This window comes from Grus americana, chromosome 19 (assembly GCF_028858705.1).
Source record: "Grus americana isolate bGruAme1 chromosome 19, bGruAme1.mat, whole genome shotgun sequence".
NCBI classification, from domain to species: Eukaryota; Metazoa; Chordata; class Aves; order Gruiformes; family Gruidae; genus Grus; species Grus americana.
Window position 1 is genome coordinate 5,008,897 of NC_072870.1, and position 14,947 is coordinate 5,023,843.

The 14,947-nt window shown below is 52.4% G+C and overlaps 2 protein-coding genes across 5 annotated transcripts in view; both read left to right on the forward strand.

Annotated features, from left to right (window-relative positions):
• The window catches only part of PHF12 (PHD finger protein 12), a 32,793-nt gene extending 21,131 nt beyond the window's left edge, over positions 1-11,662 (forward strand). For 3 of the 4 annotated variants that reach the window (XM_054847286.1, XM_054847287.1, XM_054847288.1), the window contains 7 exons: positions 872-1,688; positions 3,643-3,765; positions 5,115-5,258; positions 7,260-7,358; positions 7,935-8,017; positions 9,710-9,848; positions 10,502-11,662. In XM_054847286.1, the coding sequence (XP_054703261.1) occupies positions 872-1,688; positions 3,643-3,765; positions 5,115-5,258; positions 7,260-7,358; positions 7,935-8,017; positions 9,710-9,848; positions 10,502-10,836 (1,740 nt within the window). In that variant the 3' untranslated portion in view covers positions 10,837-11,662. Of the gene's footprint in view, positions 1-871; positions 1,689-2,549; positions 2,928-3,642; positions 3,766-5,114; positions 5,259-7,259; positions 7,359-7,934; positions 8,018-9,709; positions 9,849-10,501 lie in introns of those variants that run through there. The other variant, XM_054847289.1, reaches the window with a different exon arrangement.
• A 634-nt stretch (positions 11,663-12,296) lies between these two features.
• DHRS13 (dehydrogenase/reductase 13) lies at positions 12,297-14,754 on the forward strand. Its single transcript, XM_054847338.1, has 5 exons — positions 12,297-12,476; positions 12,574-12,692; positions 13,250-13,373; positions 13,453-13,764; positions 14,435-14,754. Exons 1-5 carry the CDS (start codon positions 12,350-12,352, stop codon positions 14,737-14,739), a joined length of 987 nt encoding a protein of 328 aa, XP_054703313.1. The 5' UTR covers positions 12,297-12,349; the 3' UTR covers positions 14,740-14,754.
• Positions 14,755-14,947: the final 193 nt, after the last annotated feature.

Consider the following 14,947-nt stretch of genomic DNA (forward strand, 5'->3'; position numbering starts at 1 on the left):
GTGAAATAGTCTTCTGGCCTTAAGAGTGGAGTTGAGGGTTTTCTGTCTAGATGTCATTTTTATTTCCTGGCTGAAGGGAAATACTTTCCACTTTGATTATGTAAGGCTGCTCTCTGACACATTTATTTGTATGTTAACATCACATTTCTGGGCTGCTTTTTATTGCTGATAGAATTGGACTTTAAATCAAGGTCAAATGAGTGTTTAAGTCTTGTATGAAACTTCTTGCCAGATTCCACAACGCAGAGGCGTGTTGCTTTGCAATCCGTGGCGTAGTCAAGTCCTGTTAGTTCAGGCAGGGTTCTTCGATCTGGCAGGTGCATGTTCACCACGGAGCTTAAAACCTGGAATAAATCTTTTGGTCTTCCTCTACCTTGTGTAAGAGGAAGGGTGCTCTCCACCCCAGCTTTGGGAAGTGGCTCCCTATAGCGTGACATATCAGCATTTCTTTCCTCCAGCAGAGTAAGTTGGAGGATTATGTTTGGATAGAAGCCCACGTTAGTGACAGATGTGTTTGTAACTAGCTGAGGAGTTGCAACACTTAACAGGTGAAGAGGGGGAAGAGTTTGGGGGTGAGGAAGTGCGTCTGCTGCCTTCTTCCTCCTTTCATCTCAGCTCCTCTGTGTACAGTCCCCAGCACGGAGATAAACACTACTTAATTTTGGTTGCACTTTTGTACCTCTGGACAAAGTTTTCTCCTGATTCTAGATGAGCATCAGAGCAAATGCTGTAGTTCCAGGCTGCATCAGAGCGGTCAGCAGCACAGTGAGGCAGCTGAATTTCTACGAGCTGGGTGAACGCTGGAGAAACTGTTGAGGTTTGGAGCACTGTCTGCCTGTGGAGCTAACCTGCGCTTTTTTCTTCCTCCCAGTGGCTCTGTAGTGTTGTTGCGCTCCAGTGCAGCATATTGAAACATTTATCTGCTAAGCAGATGACTTCGCTTTGGGACTCTGAACAAACAGAGAAGGCTGATATTAAGCCTGTTATTGTGGCAGACGGCTCACTCACCAACCCTTACCAGGCAGCTGACAAGGCACCCACGCCTCCCCTCTATTCCATGTCATCCTGCACCTCAGGGATTACCACCCAGAATTCCTTGAGCTCCTCGCAATCCCAGCAGACTTTGTCACAGGAAGATGTCAACTGCAGCTCTTGTATAGATAAATCCAAGAAGGTGTCTTCTTGCGGGACTTCGAATGGGCCGACAGCCTCTGACATTAAAGTAAACGGTCCTCATTTCTGTGGCGTTTCGTCTGAATCTTCAGCACAGTTGACTGACTCCCAGAGGCTAATCGGATCTGGTAACACAGTACCTATTTTGTCTCATCGGCAAACGTGGCCTCGGCCCCTCACGCCCCCAGCGACTTGTGGACTTCTGAATCACACCGTTGGCACCACTGTCAAAACGGAGAACGTAGCAGGACCCATTTCTTGTGCACAAAGGGGTTCTGTGCCGGTCACAAGTATGCCTACGTCCATATCGAGCTCCTGTGCCAGCCTGGAGACCACCAGCACTTTGCAAAGAAAGAATGTGCAGACACAGATAGGACCGCCACTGACGGCAGACCTGCGATCTATGGGCTCCCCTCTGACCGCCACGAGAGCTCTCACCCCTCCGCAGGCTGCAGGAGATGGGATCTCTGCTGTTGGGTCCACAAACAGATTCTGTTCACCAGCACCACCTTCAGGTACGTGCCGGACAGCTGATCTTGGCCCCGGGGCTCAGAAAGTGTTCGGACTAAATGTTATTCTGAACCTCGAGGTTCTAGCAGTATGCCCTCATTTAATTGGGAACTGGGTTTTCTGTGGAGAGCTGGGAGAAGTTTCTCAAGTCTCCTCTGTCTTAGGTCCCTTCGTGGGAGCCGCAGGATGTGTTTTTGCTGACTGCGTATACCTGAGAGGGGAACGCTGTCCTGAGAAGCGGGATAATAGATCAATTTAATTCTGGAAGGCAACAGTAGTTTTAAATCAGTTGGCTGCTGTCTCTCTGTTCCAACAACTGGCTGTTTTAAAACTACCAATTTGGTTTGAAGTGCTAGTTTGATTGCAAGGTCGTCCTTCTCAGAGGAGCAGCTGTCTGGCATCTCTGATCCTGTGGTCTCTGTACACACTCACTGTTGTGGGCATGGTTGTGGTCCCTAGCACGGCCTTGGAGAAGTGTGGACCTGGGAAGTGTTGAAGTGCATGTACCCATTCTTCAGTATAAAACCATCAAGTCAAAGATGTTGATAGCTGAAAGTCAGTTACTGCCCATAACTCAATTTTTGTTAGAATAACCTTTCACTTAAAGCGTTCTCCTTCTTCCCTTTCCCCGCACCAGCTCAACACTCAAACTATTAAGCCCTTGGTGCAGGTTGGGGTTGAAGCAGTCGCTGAAAAGCGTGCGGCAGGGCCGTCTGTCGCTTCTCTTGCAGTTCCTAGCTGCTCAGGGGCTAGGTTTATGTGGAGTGGCTCAGATCTGGTGATTGCAAGCAACAGAGGCAATATCTTTTTATTATTGTTTTTAAAATTCCTTAATGAGTAACTTCTGAACTTCACTTCGTGTTTAGTCCCCAGAGTACTCCGCCTCCTTGCTTATTGCTGAAGAAACTTGGTTACTCTGAGGCTGCTAGTGTGACCGTGCCCTGCTTAGAAATGCAAGACCGGGAGAAGTTTTGGTAGAGGAAATGAGACCATACTATAGAAAACTTCTTGCTTGTGGTTTGAAGAGCACTGAAAACCCTACATAATTTTGCAGTTACTTAAGATGTTAAATAATTGCTTTTGGTGCAAAGCTTGTGTTCTACAAAATGCAGATTAAAACATCATTTTGGTACAGCGTCTCTTGGGAAAGATGTAAATATTTAGATTTTCCATCTAACACGATGCATATATATTTATAACAAATCTTAAATCATGGTGTGCAAATTTGTTGCTGACTACAAAAATACAAATCATTGATGACCTCTTTTTTTTTTTTTTTTTTTGCCATAAATTTCAGGCTTATGGTAGTTCTAAGCAAAACAACTCAGAAGATTTGGTATCAACAACGCATTAAAGGGATTTTGTTTCCTGGTATTTGCCATTGCCTCTTTCAGCTGTGTGGTCACTGCCAGAGCAGTAGGATTTTATTTTGGAAATAATAAAATCTGCTTATGACTGTCACATTCTTACTGGACAGTGAAGTACACCCCAGAGTTGATAATTGTGCAGAAATAAAAATGGGGCGATTGTACTTTTTATGCATGTTCAGACCTAGACAAGCTACTTGGCAAATGTCTGTAGATTTAGTAAGCTCTTCAAGCTCCTGGGGACTTGGTGCTCATCTTTCCAGTCTCTGTAGGACATCACTTGGTCTGTCATTGCTGCTGCTTCAAACAGGGAGTAGGAGCTTAAACATATAGGTCTGGGATTCCTCCAACAGCCAGAGGTGAGAGGCAGAGGCCGGCAGTTGGCTCTGTGTTGGAGGCACACACACACAGACTAGTCCTTCTGTGAGCAGAAGAAAGCGAATGGCCTCTAGTTCAGGCCTTTTCCAAAGCATGACTATGAGCAAAATTAGTCATTCCGAGCAGCTTGGAAGCGAAGTGCAGCCTGAGGGCTGGGTGCATGTCTCACGAACGTCACAGTGACATATCTTCTCTGCACCATCTTTCTCTGTAGATGGTAAGGTCAGTCCCAGCACCTTATCCATAGGAAGCGCTTTAACTCTACCCTCATCACTCACTTCAAACTCTGCAGCTATGTTGGACCTCACCAGTTCCCTGAAAGCGTTTATGGACGGCGGTGAGTATTTAGTTCGTTATCAGTCTCTATTAGCCCTATCTGTTTGCTTCCCCGGAGTATTCAGTCCCTGCTTGAGGAAAAGTTGCAGAGGTAAAGAAGGGTTGCAGTGAGGTGAGGGCAGGGCTGGGTATACATTACCTTAAATATGTCACATGCTTCCCTACTCTAGTGTTGCCAAGGCAGCAAGGCCAATGAAGTGTTTCTGCCCGAAGCATTTCTGGGGAACAATCAGGATCACAAAGCTATTGCACAGGCTGCTTTCCAGGTGGAATTCACATGCAGAAACCTGCAGCCCTGCTGTGTTGTGGTGGTAGCTGCAATCCAGAGCTGTTCCCGATGGGCGTAAAGTCCGGCGACAACAGATCTTGTAGTTGAGCAGTCACCTGAGTGGTGTGGTTAACTTTCTGATTTATTTCTGCTTCTGTCAGTCTTCTCTGAGACTGGCCCATTTTTTATTTTCCTTTTGTTGCACTTGGCAAGAAACGCCAAACCTGAGTGGAGTGACTTCAGGAGGAGGAGATTGCTGAACAGCAATCAGCAGTAGCATAGCAAGGCTGTTGCCAGAGACTTCTTCAACATCTGAAGAACGGCCTTTCTGGCGTTGCCAGTGTGACCCTCTTTTCTTGGGTGGACCCCGACAGCTCAGCCTGCCCAGACTGCCTCTCTGCTATCTGGAAAGGCTGTTGTAGCTCTGCTGCTTCTGCTTCCCGTTTTAACTGTTGTTGATGTGGAGAAAGCTCTTGGAAGAAGAGGTTAGCCAGCCTGCTCGCTGCCAGAAAGCAGACCTCTGTAGGGCTTTACAAATGTAAATACTTCAAAGCTGTCGGTAACAGATCTGCTTTAAAGCTTGTTAATAATATTGTCTGAATTGCCCTGTTTGGTTTAATTGACCCTGTTACAAAAGCACATGACTCAAGAATGAGCCTGTAGCAGCTTCAAAGGTGGTTACAGCTTTCCTCTGTAATGTAAGGTTAGAATTTCTAACCAGGTAATGGAGATTCCTGAGAAGGACCCAACCTGCCGCCCAAAGGGGTGCGATGTCCACCTGTCAATTCTGAGCCAAAACAGCCGATTTTCAACTTATCAGTCCTTATTCCCCTAAACTTCTGCTTGCTGCCCGAATTGTAGCTCTCCGGCCATTGCTGGTACTCTCCTCACACGCTGCTTACGAGAGATGATATGAAGTATCATGTATCACCTATATGTAAGATTCTTGATACTGCAGAATTTGTCAAGTCTTTGCTGTTGAAGCAATGACAAAGTTTGAAAGTGGGACAGTTAAATCCACTGCAGCTCAGATTGCACCCTTTCCATGAATAAGTTACTAATTGCTTTTTGTTTATTAACAGAGATTGAGATAAATATGCTGGATGAGCAGCTGATCAAGTTTCTGGCCTTGCAGAGAATACATCAGCTCTTTCCTTCCAAAGCTCAGTCTCTAGCGAGCAGTGTCAGTTCCCATCAGCAATCTCCTGTGGGAAACCACATTGAAGGTAAGAGCAGCCCTAGAATAGTCGGTTTATGTTGAGCCGTAGCTTTTTGGCACTCCCTTGCCTATTCGTTGAAGGAGATCTCCCTCTTCTTCTGGTATCTGTCTGATGCTGCCTTTCACGTTTCTTTCCTCTCATCCCCCTGCTCTGGATATCCACTGGCCAGAAAACTCCTTCAGGTCCCTCTACTTAATTATTTTCAAATTATGGCAATGAAAACACCTTCAGTAACTTCTGATTTTTCTGCTGGAAATCTTTAGTGAAGTTGTGTTTTATTCATCTTAGAATTAACAAGAGATGGGATGGTTCAGCCACTTTTGTTTTTCCCCCCTCACCTTTGAGATGGGCAAGAGAAATATGTGAATTCCTGCTCTCTCTTTCTGGAGAAGTTGCTTGTGAGACAAGCGCATGAACGGGAGGAACTGGGGCACAGAATACACTTGTGATGTTGTCGTTGCCCGTTCAGGACAATGTCACTGTCGAGCTGAAACACTAAATGCAACTGATGCAAATAATGGAAAACAACTTGTGCTTCTGTTGGAAATCTCCAGATTCCTGAGTTCAGCATTGGCTTTGTTTATGGTCACTGGTATCGGCATGCTAACACCTAAAGCTGCAGGGGGAACACGGCTTCGTGTTCCTCTGCGTGCAGCCAGTCAATTTAATCTGCTTTCAAGCACTAACTGGACAGCCTTGTTGTGGGAGCAGTTGTCTGCTCCCCATCTGCTAGGCCTGGGGGGTAAATAGCTGAGATAAGATCTTTGGAAGTCTGCTAGCTGTCAGTAACCTTCTTCTGAAACTCTGTGCTTGCCTGCTCGCTTGCTGCTGTGGCATCACAGCATTCTCTAAATGCCTTGTCAATCTTCTTTTGAGCGCTGCTGTAGGACACAGCACCAGGCTGTGATACAAGCTGCTTTCCTGTGCTGCTCGTAACAGACAAGTTCTGGAAATTCTTCAGCAGTCTGCCTTTCAGAAGGCAGATCGATGCTGTCTTAACCCGTCACCCTTCTTGGGCAGGAATGATGCATTCAGCTGACTGTTTAGCATTGTCGATGAAGTATTAGATCCAAAACCTTTAGTGAGCCAGAGAGCTGAAAGGACTTGTGCTGGGCAGAGGTGGGAACCTGTGCATTTCAGCACGTCCAGTGATACCACTCAGTGTGGCCGATGTTCTTGACATAGGTGACTCTGCAGACAGTCTCTCGTAATCCTCATGTTCTGTTCTTTGATTTCACTCTCTTGGTGTAAAGCTCTCGTGCAGATGTAGTATCGGGAGGGACCTAAACTCTGCTTATAAGGGGCTTGTCCCCAAAAGACAGCTGCTGAAATCCTGGCTAGGCCTGTGTGGTCCAGAGTTTGATATCTGTTCCACAGGAGATGATTTTTCTGTCCGGTTCATGTGGCCATGTGAGAATGTGTGATTTGAACTTGGCTGCCAGCGAGCTGCTCCAGCCATTGTCGAGCGTTCCATAGGGACCAACCTGAGGGTAAAGGAGTCTGCTTGGTAAATCACTCTGTCCTGGGAGCTGGCTTAGTCCCGCCCTGGCCAAGCCCTGGTGTGTTTTTCCTGTAGCTTCACCAGAAGTAAAATCGCAGCTGTTAAGTTGGTGCTGTTCACCAGCACCATTTTTTTTTAAGTGGCACGTTTACAGCAAGACTCAGCTCTTTGATTACCCAAAGTGGAGGAGATTAAGAAAGAAGCTAGTGGTAGGAGGTTCGTGTTTTCCTCAGTGTGGCTCCATTGTGCGCATTCGGTATTAATGTTCCCCCAGTTGCACGGCTTGTGTGGGTTACTGGAAAGAGCAATTTTCTCTGATGACTGGCAAAAAAAAGATGTTTAATGCACAAACATTCCTGGAGGGTTGGGAATTGGAGTTTAGACCAAAGCTGACTGCATCCTCCTCAGGATTTGTGCTTTCTGGAGAGTCTAGTGTGGGGGACGCTGCGGTCAAGCAGCCTTCAAAGCTGATAACATTGTTCAAGTAATTTCTTCTTATCTTGCAGCGCAAAGAAAGGAAGTGCAAGCCCGGGCGGTGTTCTATCCTCTGATGGGCTTAGGGGGTGCAGTCAATATGTGCTATCGAACCCTCTACATTGGGACAGGTGAGTTGCTTTTTTCCTGCCCTGACCTTTCAGAATCAGGGTGGTTCTCCCTGACCCTCCCGAAGTGTTTGCCAAGTGGGTGTCGAAGAAAACAGACCCATTCTGGCCGCTTGTACTGGGATTCTTTGCTACCAGGAAACGTGGAAATTCCCCATCCGCTTGAATCTTTGTGGGGTTGCACCTTTGTAACCTGGCTGGTATCAAAATGAGCAGAGTGGCTGTCCTGGAGATTTAATGCCTGACTGATGGGGAGAAGAGTTCAGGTTTGCTTGCAGGTTTCATTTCTTTCTGCTTAGATTCTTCTGGTGCTCTGGATGGACCCAGGAACTGTGAAATGCTCTTCACCCTTCATGGAGCTGCTAGCCTTCCCTTCCCCCACTGAAACTTTGTTCAGTGGCTTATCGCAGCATTATTCATGCAGTCCTGGGAGCTCGGACAAAGGCAGTTGCTCCCCTGTTGTTTTGCTAATTGAAGTTTAATTCTGTCTGTTGTTCTCTGCTGCCTGACAGTTTTGTGTTGTTTTTTTTTTTTTTTTCCTGAAATGAACTGAGCCTGTTTTGTCCTCCCCATTGACAGGAGCTGATATGGATGTGTGCCTTACAAGCTACGGTCACTGTAACTATGTGTCTGGCAAACATGCCTGCATATTCTATGATGAGGTGAGTGCCTGAGTGGTGGTTTTTGGGGGGGGGGGGGGGTTTGGTTGTTGGGGTTTTTTTAATTTTTATTATTTGGCATGCGTGGCAGTGGGAGCTGGGAGATGCAGGCAGCAGGTTGTCTTTGTGTGGTGCTCCTTTGTGGACTACAAAGTAAGAGCCAGGGCTGTGAATGGTTTCACTCCAGCGAAGGCTGCGTCAGCATTTTCTGTCAAACCCTTTTCTGAAGCACAGAGCTCTGCCAGCGTGATTTCTCTGAGCTAAGTGCTTGTGGACAAAGACTGACCACGAGTAAGCACTGTCACTGCTGGTGTCTAGGGAAAGAAGAAGTCATAGAAATGGTTCGATACTTTCTGATCCAGCTGCGTTGTTAATGAAAGCTAAACTTTACATGTTGACATTGAACCTCCACTGGAACAAAACGGAACTGCTCCGAGTCTCTTGCTGTCAGGTGTGATGGCGGTCGGTGCAAAGTGTTCACGCCATCTGCAGTACTCTGTGTAAATTATTTAACTAAAATTTCAGTTAAGCTCTCAGCATAAACAGAGGCCTACAGTTGCTCCTTAACTACGATCCAGAGATTAGTTTGCTCTTGAAGTAAATAGACTGGCGGGTCTGCCAATAAAAGCGCCGCTGGAGATGTCTCTTAGCATGGAAACACTCTTTGAAGCAAGATAAAGTCTTTTATATCACCATTTCTCAAACAGCTACTGGGCAGGATCAAGGATTAATCCGCAGCCAGCTTTAGCCATTCCTCAGTGCACTACAAGCTACAGAATGCACTCGGTAATGGGATGCAGACCCAAAATCTGTGTTGAAGCATCTCCTCGTGGTGGTCAATCCTAAATCAGGCTGCAGGCATTGAACTTCTTCCATGCTCCAGCAGGCCTCCTGTGGCTGTGGTCACTCTAGAAGGAGAATTCCCCCTCCTCAGCTCTGCTGTTCCTGCTTCTGGCCGGTCATGCTTGGCCTTGATCTCTGCAGTCTGCAGGTTACTTGAAAACTTGTTCCCCTGTGCATGGGGAGTTTTTGTGACTTGATTAAAGCTCTGGGGGACAAGCTCTTTAGCCCTCAGATGATTCCTGTGAGCTAACCTGAAATGTCCTCCACTCTGTCAACGTCCTCTGCAAAGCTCAGTTGAGCGTGAGGCTGCTTGTGTCACGCTGTGTGTCACAGTAACGTCTCCTGGCGTCTCAGCATCTGCAAAAGGCCTGTAAATTCCACTGTCTCTGTCCTGCGGCTGCTGCAGCACACAGGGCATCCCTTTTGCCATCTCGTGTCTGCTTTCCAGAGCTCGCTCTTTCCTGCTAGGCACGGGTCTTGGGCTAAGTTTGTGTCTAGTGCGCCTGTTAAAATGGTGCGCTCGCTTTGTGAGAACCAACTCAAATCCCTGTTTCCAAAAGATCTGGTTTAAGTGCAGTAGGTAAAACCCACTTCTCTTCAAAGCTGCTTTGGCTCTCCTTCCCTGCCGGGAAGCGGCTCTTGCTGGAAAGCCGGCTGTTCTGTGAGCGTGAGCCACGCACGAGGTTCAGGTTGGTGGTCTGTGAAGCTGGAGGATATTTAACTGCTCTCATTTCACCATCAGCAGCAGGGAGAGAGGGGTTTCAGTGCTCTGAAGGGGTATATGGGCACAAGCCTTTCTGACTTCATGTCGCAATTCCCTCCCCTTCCCCCCCCCCCCTTTTTTTTTTTCAGAATACGAAACATTACGAGCTGTTGAACTACAGTGAGCATGGGACGACCGTGGACAACGTTCTGTATTCGTGTGACTTCTCGGAGAAGATGACGCCCACTCCTCCCAGCAGTATTGTTGCCAAAGTGCAGAGCGTGATAAGTGAGTGTCGAGACGGCGCTGGCCCCATGTAACACCACAGGGAGCTATTAGAGGGGGACAGGAGCGGGTGCGAATCGATTCCTCCTTGGTGCCCCTTGTTCTGCAGCGGTTGGTGCACCTCTTGCAGAAAGGGGAGTCTCTCCAGGGGCCTCAGCCTGGGTTACACAAGACATTCCTCTGTGGGCCTGGGGAGCGCCTCAGCCCGCCGATTGCTCCGCTGTTCACCCCGCTCCTGCCTCCAGTGCTGGAGTTAACCGAGCTCCGGGTCCCTGCCTGACATCGGAGCTGGACTGAGGGGTTTCCTCATTGCAAGTCCTCCCCTCCCAGGCTGTGAGTAAGCGATCTGGGCTGTGCTACAGGCATCCATCCCATCCCCGCATGGCTTACTCCTGCTCTCCACCTGATCGGCTTCCTCTTTTTTTTTTTTTTTTTTTTTTTTTTTTGGCTGCCGAAATAGATATGTGAATGCCTCTACCTCTCTGGGGCCGTGGGGAGATTCCCAGTTCCCTTTTACCAGCCGCTCACTGCAGACGACTGAAATGCCTCATGGCTGGAGGATCTTACCCCTGAGGGTGGGGGGGTAAGCCCCTGTTGATGAAAATAAGCTGCTGCTGACCTGCCCGAATCTTAACGTGGTTTCTTTTCTTTTCCAGAACGACATAAAAGCAGAAAACAGGAAGAGGAGCCACATGAAGAAGCCGCTGTGATGAATTCACAGGCGCAAGGGCAGCATCGGAAACCCTGTAACTGCAAAGCCAGCAGCTCCAGCTTAATAGGGGGCAGCGGGGCTGGCTGGGAGGGGACAGCCCTGCTCCACCACGGCAGTTACATCAAGCTGGGCTGCCTGCAGTTTGTTTTCAGCATTACCGAATTTGCGACCAAACAGCCCAAGGGGGACGCTGCCTTAGTACAAGACATGGACTTGGAGGAGAAGCTTTCTCTGAAACCCCACCAGGTGCCCGTGCTGCGGTCCAACTCAGTTCCCTAGGAATTTTAGGAAGAGAGCTTTGGAGTAAGGAAAACACCCTCAGACTCTTGCAATGCAAAAATGTACAAACCGAAGTGGGATTTTCTATGTCGGCCCAGAGACTGTTCACACGCCGTTTGCATGAAATGAAGAACGTTTAACTTTTTTTAATTTTTCTTTTTTGCTCAAGTTTTAGGGGCATTTGCACATATATTTGTACTATACATTTCATTTTAAAAGGAAAACTGCAGTGAGAGCAGGACGTGTCAGAGCGAGGGGTGACCGCTGTCTGACTCGAGGACTCTCCCTGACAGATAGTTCCCATGCAGTTGTAAAATAATCAGAAACTTGTTCTATTTTGTGCCAGTGACAATAGTTTTATATTAAAAGAGAAATACAGTTTTCATACAGCAAATCTATACAATATCATTGTTTTATTTAATGTAAAGAAGCGCTCTTCTTCCCACAGTTATTTTTTTCCCATCCCTCCCTGCTATGGTTGCACTACAAGTAGCTACTGTGTATTATGGGCAGTGAGAAATGAGTTCTTTTCCTGGTGTCCATCCTATTTTTATTTCAAATAAGGAAAAGTGTTGGATTCTGTGTAAATACATCAGTGATGGCATTTTTCAATGTTTTAAAGCTGTGTACAGTGCTACATGTGGTATGACGTTCCTCAAATTGTCTATTGTAGCAGATCGTTTGTCGTAACCTGTCTGTCTCTTTTGTTTATATGCCACCTCCCCGCAGCAGAACAGCTAGTTCCACTGTACATAGTAATTGTAACGTTTTAGACTTTACAGAAACTTTCCTGTATTCTGTATATAAAAAAAAATACTTCACATTCTGTTTTCTGACTGTCTGTCTTAACTCTTGTCACCAAAACCCAGAGCTTTCCCCAGAGTGTCTGACCTTGCAGAAAAGGGAAGGGGCTGTGCGGGGATGGAGGCAGCCCGCTGTCCTGTGTGGGGATGCGGGAGGATGCTGGTGGTCCTGTGTGGGGATGCGGGAGGATGCTGGTGGTCCGGGAGGGAGGAAGGACAGAAGATGGGGGCTGGTGTGGGTTGGGAGGGACTGCTGGAGGTCATCTAGTCCGAGCCCCCTGCAATGAGTGGGGGCATTTTTCAGGTTCAATCTGCCCTTGACTGTTTCCAGGGATGGAGCATCTGCTGCCTCTCTGGGCAGGAGAGATGGGCTGTGGGTCTAGGGCACCCCTCGCCCTCTCCTCCGCAGCAGCTCCCGGTGCTCGGGGCGGCAGGAGGCCGCCCCGACCCACGCCTCGTCCTCTCCCGGTCCGTCCTCCCTCTGCTCCCACCCGTGGCCGAGAACCCACGGTGCCCGCACACCGAGGCCTTGGCGAGCCGCATCCCCCCGGCGCTGCGCTCCGTGCCGATGACCCCACGCACGCTTCGGTTGCGAAAGGAGCGGCTCTGCCCCACGGCCCCGTCCTTCTTCCCGCCCCGGGGGAGGCGGGGGCCGGGGCGGGGCGGGACACGGAGGAGGCGGAGGCGGCGGCGCCGGTAACGGCGGCGGGATGGGGTGGGCGCTGCTGGGCGCCGGGCTGCTCCTGGCCATCTACACGCTGCTCCGCCACGGGCTCCGCCGCGTCCCGCCGCCCCGCGCCCGCCCCACGCTCCGCGGCCGCACCGCCATCGTCACCGGTGAGCGCCGGGCACGGCCCCGGTACGGGCCCCGGTACGGCCCCCGGGAACGGCCCGGCCCCGCGCTCACCGCTGCGCGCTCTGCTCCGCTCCGCAGGGGGAAGCGGCGGCATCGGGGCGGCCACGGCGCTGGAGCTGGCCCGGTGCGGGGCCCGCGTCGTCCTGGCGGCCCGCAGCGTCCCGCGGGGGGAGGCCGCCGCCCGCCGCATCCGCACGGTGAGCGCCGCGGTACCGGCACCCCCGGGGACACCCCGGGACATCCCCGTGGGACCCCAGGAACACCCGTGGGAGATCCCTGGACGTCGCATGGGTACCCCCGGGGCACCCACGTGACCACCCTCAGGGGACCCCCGGGGATACCCCAAGACACCCCCATGGGACGGCCCTGGGCATCACACGGGCATCCCCGGGGGACCCCCCTGAGCACCTCCGGGAGACCCCCCCATGGTGCAGCCCCGGGCACCCCAGGGGTACCCCCAGGACTCCCCCGTGGGACATCCCCAAGCACCCCAGGGCACCCCTGGCCATGGCCACCCTGCACCACGGGGGGCTGCACAGGCCCCCCCAGCCCGGGCACGGGGCACCCCCACCCCACCCCTACACAGTGCAGCCCCAGGGCGCTCTGCAGCCCCCCCTCACCCTGGGCCGGATCCAGCCCCCAGAGCATCCCCCCTGTCCCCGGCCGGATCCACCCCCACCCCGGGGCAGGGTGCCCCCATCCCGGGCAGGGTGCCCCCATGCCGGCCCTGCCCCGAGCTGTGCTGCGCCCGCAGGAGACAGGGAACGCGGAGGTGCTGTTCATGCAGCTGGACCTGGCCAGCCTGCGCTCGGTGCGAGCCTTCGCCAGCGCCTTCCTGCGCCAGGAGCCCCACCTGCACCTCCTCATCAACAACGCGGGTGAGCGCCGGGACCCCCCCAGTCCCCCCCCCTCCACTCCCAGGGCACCCACCACGGGCTGCCATTGCCTCCTTTGCAGGGGTGAGCGCCGGGGGCACGACGGAGGACGGCTACAGCCTCCCCTTCCAGGTGAACCACCTGGGCCATTTCCTGCTCACCCAGCTGCTGCTGGAGCGGCTGCAGAGCTGCGCGCCCAGCCGCGTGGTCATCGTCGCCTCCCGCGCCCACTGTGCCGGCCGCCTGCGTCTCGACACGCTGGGCCGCCCACCTCCCGGGCTGCTGTCGACCTTCCAGGACTACTGCGACAGCAAGCTGGCCAACGTGCTGCACGCCCGGGAGCTGGCCACGCGCCTGCAGGGCACCGAGGTGACGTGCTACGCCGTGCACCCAGGTAGGGACCTGGTTCTGCGGCCCAGAGCTGGGGGCGGTGGGACGGGGTGGGCTCACCGTCAGCATTGGCGCGGGGTGTTCTTTGCATGGGACGTCCCTTTGTGCGGGGTGTGCTTTGCACGGAGCAGCTCTGCGCGCAGGGTTGCTGTTGCATGGTGCAGCCTTTGCACAGACAATTCCCGCGCACGGAGCATCCCCGTGCACAGGGCGTCATTTGCACGGCGTCTCCCTTTGCACAGAGCATCCCTTGTTTGCACGGTGCAACCTTTGCACAATGCACTTTTTGCACAGCGCGCCCCTTTGCACAGAGCACCCGTTTGCGTGGTGCAGCCTTTGCCCAACGTCCCTTTGCACGGTGCAACCTTTGCATGAAACAACCCCGTGCGCGGCGCGTCCCTTTGCACGAAGCATCCCTTTGCGCAGCGCGTCCTTGCACAAAGCATACTTTTTGCACGGAGCACCGTGCACCGTTACGCCACGCGCCACCGGCCACACTGCGAGGCCAGACAGGGCACAGGCAGCGCCGCGGGGAAGGCCACCAGCAGAGCTGCCCGTGCAGAGGCCGCCCTGGCGCGGCCACTTCCATTTCTTGCAGCAGAGCAACTGGCTCCTGCGTGGGCCCGTCCCCGCCGGGAGCCGCGGTGCCACACGGCCGCTTCCCCTCGCCCCAGGGTTCGTCAACACGGAGCTGTTCCGCCACGCGCCGCTCTGGCTGAAGCCGCTCTTCCTGCCGCTGGTCTGGCTCTTCTTCTGCGACGCAGCCGAGGGCGCCCAGACCTCCCTGCACTGCGCCACGCACGACGGCCTCGAGCGCTTCAGCGGCCGCTACTTCGCCGACTGTCGCCTGCAGGAACCGTGGCCGCTGGCCCGCGACGACCGGCTGGCCCTGGCGCTCTGGGAGGCCAGCGAGAGGCTGGTGGGGCTGGCTGGGGCCGGGGGGAGCCCCTCGCCAGCCCCCGCTGCTGTCGTACAATAAAAGCGACGGTGGCGAGAGGGAGGAAGCCGCCCGTCAGCTCCTGCGCCGGCGCTGCCCTCGGTCGGTGCGAGACGGAGCCGTCGGAGGAGGCAGAGCCCGGCATGGCTCTGAGCGGGGGCAGCGCCTATTGCACGGCCGCAGCCCTGGATTTCGGGGAGGCGGCGGTCGCGTTTACGTGGCAGACTTGGCTTCCCACTCCTGCACGGCT